The sequence below is a fragment of the Bidens hawaiensis genome, unplaced genomic scaffold (genome assembly GCF_021521415.1).
Source record: "Bidens hawaiensis isolate Kalapana, Puna unplaced genomic scaffold, B.hawaiensis_p1.1 tig00008043_1, whole genome shotgun sequence".
In the NCBI taxonomy this organism is placed as follows: Eukaryota; Viridiplantae; Streptophyta; class Magnoliopsida; order Asterales; family Asteraceae; genus Bidens; species Bidens hawaiensis.
In genome coordinates this window covers 85,196-95,307 of record NW_027491566.1, presented here as the reverse complement: position 1 = coordinate 95,307, position 10,112 = coordinate 85,196, and the positions used below count along the sequence as shown (strand labels likewise).

At 35.2% G+C, this 10,112-nt stretch overlaps 1 protein-coding gene across 1 annotated transcript; it reads right to left on the bottom strand.

The window, feature by feature from the left end:
• Positions 1 to 1,247: 1,247 nt before the first annotated feature.
• LOC143636762 (uncharacterized) lies at positions 1,248 to 5,451 on the bottom strand. The gene is made up of 8 exons (XM_077104275.1): positions 5,389 to 5,451; positions 5,159 to 5,285; positions 4,263 to 4,338; positions 4,104 to 4,176; positions 3,872 to 3,967; positions 3,738 to 3,788; positions 2,322 to 2,702; positions 1,248 to 1,644 (listed from the first exon to the last, which is right to left on the bottom strand). Exons 1-8 carry the CDS (start codon positions 5,449 to 5,451, stop codon positions 1,321 to 1,323), a joined length of 1,191 nt encoding a protein of 396 aa, XP_076960390.1. The 3' UTR covers positions 1,248 to 1,320.
• Positions 5,452 to 10,112: the final 4,661 nt, after the last annotated feature.

Sequence of the window (10,112 nt, the reverse complement as noted above, 5' to 3'; positions counted from 1 at the left end):
CCGACCCGAAATAAAACCTTGAACCGAACCCGATTTGTATCATGTAATACCCGAAACCGGGTTTTTCAGATACCCGATCTAAATCATTGGCAGCAAAAGCCTAGACCTTTTCTTTTTAATTAAAACTAAATTACTTATTGAGAGGTTTAGGATTGGTGTGTAATATGTTTTGCATTTTGGGTATGGTGTTTAAGATCGGATTATCTGGTTTTAAAATATTTGATTTTGGATATTTGAAAATTTCGGATAGTTACCAATATCCGAAATTTCGGATGTGGATTTGGGTATTTAAACGGATATCCGAATTTTAAAATAAAAATAAAATCGATTTCCTGCATAGATTTAAAACTAAACTTGTATTCCGTATTTCAAGTTTCCAACATTAAAAACAAAAAAAACATTCAACAAATTCATAGATAAACTTAAACTCAAATACTTTAACCAAAATAATATATAATTAGATTGTATTTTGTGACCTTACTGGTATTTTTCATAACTTTTGGATATTGGATAATCCAATTATTTAAAAGAACATCCGGATCCAAATATTCGGATTATCCGACCTTCGGATATTACGGATATATTAGGATATTTTGGTTCGGGTTTGAATGCAGAATTTTTGAAAACCTTTGATTTTGGGTGAAATAAAATGGTAAAAATATTGGAGATTTATAGAGATTTTAAACATTTAAACATAAAAGTTTTTATAACGATTATAAACCGTTGAACTGTCAAAATGATAAAGAGATGGTCTCTGGTGGTATCAACGGAGACTAGCACTCGCCATCCTTACCCGAGGGAATGGCGGCGGGGTAGCCGTCTCGTGTACTATACCCTACCCTCCATGTGCTACCTGTGGGTGCCCCCTCCTCCCTATAAGAGCTGCTTTGAGTCGTATAAGCATATACCTTACCTGGGTTATTTTTTTATATTAGTCCTTGTAACTTAGTTACTAACGCACATATGTTGTCTCAAGCGCTTCAACATTCTTAGCTTTAATCTTACAAAACTCTCGGTCAATGAATCAATTATCATAGTCAAGTACAACATACTCCTTATATCGTATCGGTTTGACTTTGTTTGAATTAGGTCCGGATTGGATTAGTTTAGTGCGTATCGGTTTGACTTTGTTTGAAAGAAGTTAATCAAGTTATAAGCTTACAGGTCTAAGTCTACAACAAGGATATCCAAAACTACACAACCTCCAATCAAAATACAAGGTTCTTTTTTTAGCTATTTGGCCACTGCTAACCTACAAAAGGAACTAATCTTTCATGCCAACATAATAACTAGAACACCAAAAAGATGGAAGTCAAACACTCATTCGACACTCGGGTCAGAGAAAACAGACTGGTTCGCTATCCAGCTTGGCAATATCAAAACCAAATTACGCCATAAGTTACTCGTGTATGATTCCCATAAATCAACTGCCAATGAAAAGCTCACCCAATCATGCTCCACACGCTCACCAGAATTGCCACTCGGGAAGATTGTTTGCATTAGGCGCTGATCCTTTAGAAGTTGTAGCTTCAAAAGTCGAATGTTCTCCTGCTGTGATGTAGAAACTGGCATGATTTTGGCGGGTTCGGTTTTTACTTCTGATAGTTTTAATCCAGGTGTCTTCCAATGGTAGAACTGAACCACCTGTTCCAACTCCCAAAAACAGAGGATTAGAAAATAATAATGTGAGTTTCAAAATGTTGATTCCGGCCAGGCGATGATGTAAACGTGGCCTTTGACCATGTTGTCTTTTTATATAATACCATGTTTGAAAACAAGTTGACTTAGATTACTATCCTAAATCGGACCCCACTTACCGTGCCTAAAAAAAGGCTTGTTTTATAAATGAGCCCGATGTTGAGCTTCACTTATCGAGCTCGTGAGCCAAAATTGACTAAATAATATATATTATGTTCTATATAAAAATTATGATAAAAATACAATATATATTTTTCCTAAATAATAAGCAACGAGCCGAGCTCAAGCTCTCATAAGTTAAAAGCGCTTGAGCTCAGGCTGGGCTCAGTTCGTTTACACCTACTTGAGCCTAGGTGACAAGCTCACTCTTTGTGCCTTGAGTGTGCTTTGAGCATTTAAATGGATTAGATCAATTTTTGTTTATAAAATCTACACCTAAAAACTTGCATTAGGATATGAGAGTTTAGAATGCAAGGAGAATAAAGCGATAAAATGGTAAATTAGTAATTTTATAAATTGTATATAATGAAGTTGGTAAATATGAAACTTTAAGCATTTTGAATGGGTATATATAAAACTGTCCCAAAAATTTTTATAAACTAAAATTGAAAATGACTTGGTACCTGAAGTAGATGTAATATGTTGGCGAATTCATAGTCAAACAAATCATTACCACGAACCACGCGTAACGGTTCAAGAATTATATCTGAGAAGTCTCGGGATGAATGTTCATCCATAATAGCACTTGCATTTGTAGAATACGGTTGGTATCCAAGAACATGTAATCTTGCACATCGTATATCGAATCCCGACTTGTAAGTCGTAGATTGTTCAGGAGGAAACCAGTACATGTTTTGTGAGGCCGGCATTGGTAGGTAGTCTTTTGAACTCGTGTTAATATTAAACGGGATTTTTGTTAAAAATGAAATGAGTTTAAAATCTTCATCGTGGGATTTATCTCGAGTAAACCATAATGTGAGAGTGAGTCTTTCTCCATGTGTAATCTGCAATGAACAAGTCAATAATAAAATTAAAAAGAGAAAATCATTCAAGTGGCCATTTTTCATTATACATCTATGATCAAATCAGAACAATTTCAGACATATAGCTAGGCATGTAAATGAACCGAGCGTTTAGTTTACCGTTCGGCAGGAAGTTCATTTGTTCGTTTATTTAATAAATGAACGGAACGAACATGAACACATATCACGTTCATTCAATTATGTTCATGAACATTCGATTTTGTCGTTCATTCATTTATGTATATTACTTTATTTTTTATTTTTATTTTTTTATTACAAAAGATTACTCGTTTATACCATTAAATTAAAAAACAATTACATTAATATTACTTTACGTTTGTTTAAATTTGTTCGTTTATAAATTCATTTGTTATTTTAGCCACCTTAAACTTTAGTCTAGTTTTATGAAATTAAAACATCACCCATTAAAGTTTAATCAAGTTTTATTAACTTTTTAGGCCCAACATATTAATGTTCACGTTTACTATTAATTGGTGTTTGGTCAGTTATGCATGCTCGTATATGCTTGTTTGTTTACGTTTGTGAACAGTTATTTTATACACTTAACGAACGAACACAAACACGCTCGCTTTCTTAACGAACAAAAAACCCCATTCGTTTATTATTCATGCTCGAACATTTGTACGGTTGAAGTTAAACAAACAAACATGAACATGCCCCTATTCATATTTGTTCAGTTTGTTTACAGCCCTACATATAACCATGAGATACGCGAGTGTTAGGTCACGTATCTACTTTTACTTGCCTAAATCCTAAATATTTCATTAGGTACGCCAAATATATACAGAATATGGTTTAATACTCGAGTAAAAGTAAGTATAACAGTAAGAAAATTGGTTGCTTTCACAGTTTCATGATTTTCTCTAAATATAATTGCATTTATAATTAATTTTTTTCAAGTTTCATTTGTTTCTGATTTTTACCTTTAAGTTCAAAAACAACCGTGTCATGTAAAGCGCAAAATGACATAAACATTGTTAAATAAAGTTAAGATACCTCATCAACTGCATGAATGTTTCGGCTATCCGCAGTGTAAATCAGAGCATCCTAACAAAAGTACAATAGTCATAGTTGGTCAAATTGATATAACACCAAGCAGCTATAACTATGTAATATGAATTACAACTTACACCAGCCATTGGGACAAAAGTTGCAGGTTCACCATCCTGGAAGTGAAATAGACCACCACCAAAATCCACACCATAACTATTTAAATAGCATACTGCCTTGAACGTAGAGAGAACCAGAACCAATGCAGTCAAACAGATTCAAACAGTATCGAAGTATGAATTTACAGTCGATGATAAGCATAAATTCCAAACGTTTCAAATGGCATTCGTATAGATAAGGTCAAGTGTGTACCGCATAGTCACGTTGCTTCAAATATGGCCTGTTATCATCACTATGCCACCCGATACTCGCACCTTTGGTCCAGCTAAAATATGATAAATATTTAGAAAGAAACTTTCAAACTGACACTAATGTCAAATTATTTAGCAATGTTTATAAGTTATAACGTACCTGATCAAACCAGTGAATTCGATAAAAAGTTCATATTCACAACCGAAGAATTCTTCTACTTTCTCTTTGAGCTTCTCTAACATTCACCAATGCAAATCAAATGTCAATTATTACACATTAATAGGGGTGCTACACGAGATACTCGGGCTCGGATCGATAAAAAGCTCGAAAGGATCGAGCCGATCCCAAGCCTCAATATGTAGTTATCGAGCCCGAGCTCGAGCCTTATACGGCAAGCTCTTTTAGGCTTGTCGAGCCTTAACGAGCCTTGTGTGTTTTTAAGTTTTACTTATTTTAAACTTTTATGTATTAACTTTATACCATATAGCCGAGTTTGAGCCAAGCTTTGGATTGTTTAAGGTACTACATGAGCACAAGCCGAGCTTAGGCTCGTTTAAGATTTATCTCAAAACATATAAAAATATTTAAAAACTTCCTTAAACTAATTAATAAATAATATACGTGCCAAGTCTAAGCAGAGCCCGAGCTTAAAAAATAACTCACGAGCTAAGCTTGAGCTTTAGAATAAGAGCTCGGAATGAGCCGATCTCGAGCTCTAGTAAGTAGTAAGTCAAAATGAGCAGAGTTCGGTTTCATCTCAGCTCAGTTAGTTTACAATAACATTAATACCATCAGATAGGGGTGAGCAAACGGGTCAGGCGCGAACCCTTGTATTCTCAAGACACAGGTACCGACCCTATTGTAAATAACCAGGCTGGATCAGTTCGTGTCTCGCGGGTCTTACCCAATTTATGTTTATACAAGCAAACGGGTCAGACCCACAACCTGTTTAATGTTATTCTCGACACTTGAGACCCGAGAACCGACGTTATTATAATATAACCGGGTCTGATCGGTTCGGGTCTCGCGGGTCTTACCATACTTAAATTAATTACCGCGTAGAGTAATAAACGGAACAATCAGATGAGGAGAGTTTGTAGCAATTAAATGAGAAAGCGTAGTGGAAAACACATTTGGTCTGTATCCAATTGTACTGCAGCTTTTGTGTATGAATTCAAGCTCCTGCAAGTTAATAAATAATATATGAAAACCCTTTAATTAAATCAACATAATAACTGATAAGATAAATGTAAATGGTTAGTAAATTGAGTGGTAAGTAACTAACCTTGCAGACATCAGCGGACAGAAAGTTGTGAAGGATGAGACGAGGATGGTCCGAGTCCGCCATTGGTTTGGATTTGCCCGGCGGTGGAATTGGGGTTTTCCGGTGAGGGTATAGATGGGATATAATAAATATTTTGGGTCTGACGAAAATACCCCTGTGTTAGTATAGTGGCATACTTTTTTTTTGAACAACCAACTAAGTAACGCCGAGTACTTCGTACGCGGCCCCCATTAGCCAAAGGTAGCCTGAGCCGGTCACTATTCCGGACGAACGAAGCCCCTAGCGGTTCACCCTATTGAGGGATTCATCGGATAAAACCCGATCCCCACACCCGCCTAATGGCACGGCATCGAGGAGCCGATAAAACCAGGTGAGATCAGGGCTCGAACCCAGGGCCATCCCTCATATCTCCCAAATAAGTTGGTGATAGTGAGGTTTGACCCCCTACCTCTCACTAGTAAAGTAAGTGTTCTATCATTGAGCCACATTCAACTCATAGTATAGTGGCATACTTAATCTTTACTTTTAAGTTATGTTAAAAAAATGAATTTTCATTTTCATCCTTTTGATTTGGTTAATTGTCTGTTTAATATGAGTTATGAAATGAAATAAATCATTAGCAGATCCCAATTGTTGCGCCTTTAATAATTACATATAAATTTTACTATAAATCAAAAAGAAGGAATAAAATAAATGGGAAATATACCAAAATAAATTGACCAATTTGTTATAATATTAGCTCTAATTATAACAAGATTATTGAAATGATAATTGATCTTTATTATATCTAATAGACAAGAGAGTGAAGAGATATATGAGTTGTTAATTCTACTGGGATGATATTTCATTTCCATCGTTGTAGTATTTATACTACACAAAAGGTAAATGTACAGGAGACGAACATGACCATTAATTACATCTTGAGTGTTCTTGTGGCCAATGTCTTTTGACAAAATTGAAATGTGTCATTCATAAATAGTGTCGGTGGTTCACAACACTCCCCCTTGGATGACACATTTTCAAAACTTCGAGGTCTTGAAGTACTGCCTCATTAAAAACCTTGCTAAAGAAAAAAACCCAATGGGAAAAAGCTTTAGCTAAGGGAAAAAGAGTGCAGTATATAGCTCCCCCTCAAATTGCAGGTCGTTACATTGTTCGTACATGGCGCATGCCAATATCATGAACATGTTTCCTGAATGTTGCTGTGGGAAGTGCTTTTGTGAAAAGATCAGCTGAGTTGTTGCTGGACTGGACATATCTCATTTCAACCTGATTGTCTTTAATAAGGTCTCGAGTATACTCAAAGTATCTTGGTGGTATATGCTTTGTTCTGTCACTTTTGATATATCCTTCCTTCATTTGCGAGACACAAGCTGCATTATCTTCATAGATAGGAGTTGGAATTCGATCTTTCTCTAGTCCACAAGAAATCAATATGTGTCGTGACATAGATCTTAACCATACACATTCTCTTGAAGTTTCATGCAATGCAATGACTTCAGCATGATTTGAAGATGTTGCAATGAGTGTTTGTTTCTGAGAACGCCATGAAATCGCAGTTCCTCCATTCTTAAATACATATCCAGTTTGAGATTTTGCTTTATGGGGATCAGATAAATAACCTGCATCTGCATAACCAACTAACCCTTCTTTTGAATCGTTAGGATAAAATAAACCTAAATCAACAGTTCCTTTTAAATACCGAAAAATATGTTTAATGCCATTCCAATGCCTTTTAGTAGGGGATGAACTGAATCTTGCCAATAAATTAACTGCAAAAGAAATGTCAGGTCTTGTACAGTTAGTAAGATACATAAGTGCTCCAATTGCACTGAGGTATGGTACTTCGGGACCAAGAATCTCTTCATTATCTTCGCAAGGACGAAATGGATCATTGTCAACATTGAGTGATCTAACAACCATCGGTGTGCTTAAAGGATTTGCTTTGTCCATATTGAAACGTTTTAAGAGTTTCTCAGTATAAGTTGACTGATGTACAAGTATCCCATTATGCATATGCTCAATTTGTAAACCAAGACAATATTTGGTTTTTCCAAGATCTTTCATTTCGAATTCTTTCTTTAAAAGAGCAATTGCTTCATTAATTTCTTTTTGTGTCCCAATTAAATTTAGATCGTCAACATACACAGCTATGATCACATATCCTGATGTTGTCTTCTTGATGAAGACACATGGACAAATAAGATTATTTGTGTATCCTTTGCTTATCAAATAATCACTCAAACGATTGTACCACATCCTTCCAGATTGTTTCAGTCCATACAAGGATCTTTGTAATTTGATGGAATACATTTCCTTAGGCTTTGAGCTTATTGCATCGGGGAGTTTAAATCCTTCGAGAATTTTCATATAGATGTCACTATCTAGTGATCCATACAAGTAAGCTGTGACAACATCCATAAGGCGCATCTCTAAATTTTTAGAGACTACTAAGCTGATTAAATATCTAAACGTAATAGCATCCATGACAGGAGAATACGTTTCTTCATAGTCAATTCCTGGCCTCTGAGAAAAACCTTGAGCTACAAGTCTTGCTTTATATCTTGTAACTTCATTTTTCTCATTTCGTTTTCTCACAAAAACCCATTTATATTCTACAGGTTTCATTGATTTTGGTGTAATGACAATAGGTCCAAAAACCTTTCGATTGTTTAATGAGTTTAATTCAGCTTGCATAGCATCTTTCCATTTGTTCCAATCTTGTCGATTTTTACAATCATTTACAGATTTTGGTTCAGGGTCATCATTTTCTTCCATGATATCGCTTGCCACAGAATAAGAAAATATATCATCAATATTTTCCATTTCATCTCGATCCCACATTATATGTGATTTACCATAGTTTATTGACAATTCTTTATTGGAATCATTTATTTCTTCCTGATGAAATGTTATATCATTTATTCTTTCCTGAGGGAAGGTTTTGTCAATCATTCCTTCCTTAGGGTCAGTATCCTTCTCAGAACCCTTTCTTTTTCGAGGATTTTTATCCTTTGAACCGATTGGCCTTCCACGTTTTAAACGTATTTGGGATTCATGAGGTGCATTATTATTATTTTGCTTGCTTGGAATCTCAACTCGAGCTGGAGCATTAGCAGCTGGTATATGAGATTTAGTAACCCTGTTTATATCAGTAACTGCATCAGGTAACTGATTTGCAATTTCTTGTAGATGTATTATTTTTTGAACCTCTGTCTCACTTTGTTTTGATCTTGGGTCTAGGTGTAACAATGATGGTACACACCATGATATATATCTTTCTTGCTTTTTCATTTCTCCCCCTAATATCGGGAACATTGTCTCGTTAAAATGACAATCAGCAAAACGTGCTGTAAATACATCACCTGTTAAAGGTTCAAGGTATCTTATGATGGAAGATGTTTCATATCCAACATATATTCCCAACCTTCTTTGGGGACCCATTTTTGTGCGTTGTGGTGGTGCAATAGGAACATACACAGCACAACCGAAAATTCTAAGATGAGAGATATTTGGCTCATTTCCAGAAACAAGTTGTGTGGGAGAGTATTTATGATTTGCACTCGGTCTTACACGGATTAATGATCCAGCATGCATAATTGCATGAACCCAAATAGAAACAGGGAGTTTTGTCCTCATTATTAATGGTCTAACTATTAGCTGTAGGCGTTTGATCAACGACTCGGCTAAGCCATTTTGTGTGTGTACATGAGCAACAGGGTGTTCTACAACAATCCCCACAGACATGCAATAATCATCAAAAGCATGTGATGTAAATTCTCCCGCATTATCAAGCCTTACTCTTTTAATGGTATAATCCGGAAAATGTGCACGTAATTTGATAATTTGAGCAAGAAATTTTGCAAAAGCAACATTACGAGTCGATAATAAAGAGATATTAGACCATCTGCTGGATGCGTCTATTAAGACCATGAAGTATCTAAATGGTCCACATGGTGGATGAATTGGTCCACATATGTCACCTTGAATTCTTTCAAGAAACATTGGTGTTTCTTTATCGACTTTTAATGGCGAAGGCCTTGTAATTAATTTTCCAAGAGAACAAGATGTACATTGAGGCATTTTATCTATTTTGTGGATCTTTTGACCTTTCAGTGGATGCCCATGTGTATTTTCAATGATCCTTTTCATCATTGTGGATCCTGGATGGCCTAATCTGTCATGCCATAAGTTTATGATACCAGAATCGCAACAATTTTCTTTGACTGCCATATGTGCTTGAGGCACATTTATATATGTATAATGCAAACCAGAATGGAGCATTGGCAATTTTTCCAATATTTGATCTTTGCTTATGATATGCAAATATTTTTCATTACTAACAGTCCTTGACTGAGTATCATATCAATTATGATATATGTTTCTGAAACTCAACAAATTTCTTGTTGATTTTGGGGAAAATAAAGCATTTTATATTTTGAGCTTTGTACCATTTGGTAATGCTAAATTAGCTTTTCCCACTCCTTCTATTAAGTTTGTAGGACCTGATATTGTATTGATGATCCCTTTTGTTGGTTTCAGTTTATAAAAATATTTTTTAGATCTAAGTATAGTATGCGTGGCTCCACTATCCGCTATACATATATCTTCTTCATTTGTTTGATCTTGTGCTCCGGTGATTTTCATTTTAAATCTTGAAAAATATTAAGAAAAAAAATAAGTGTATAACGAAGACATATGATATTTTAATAAGAACTTTATTT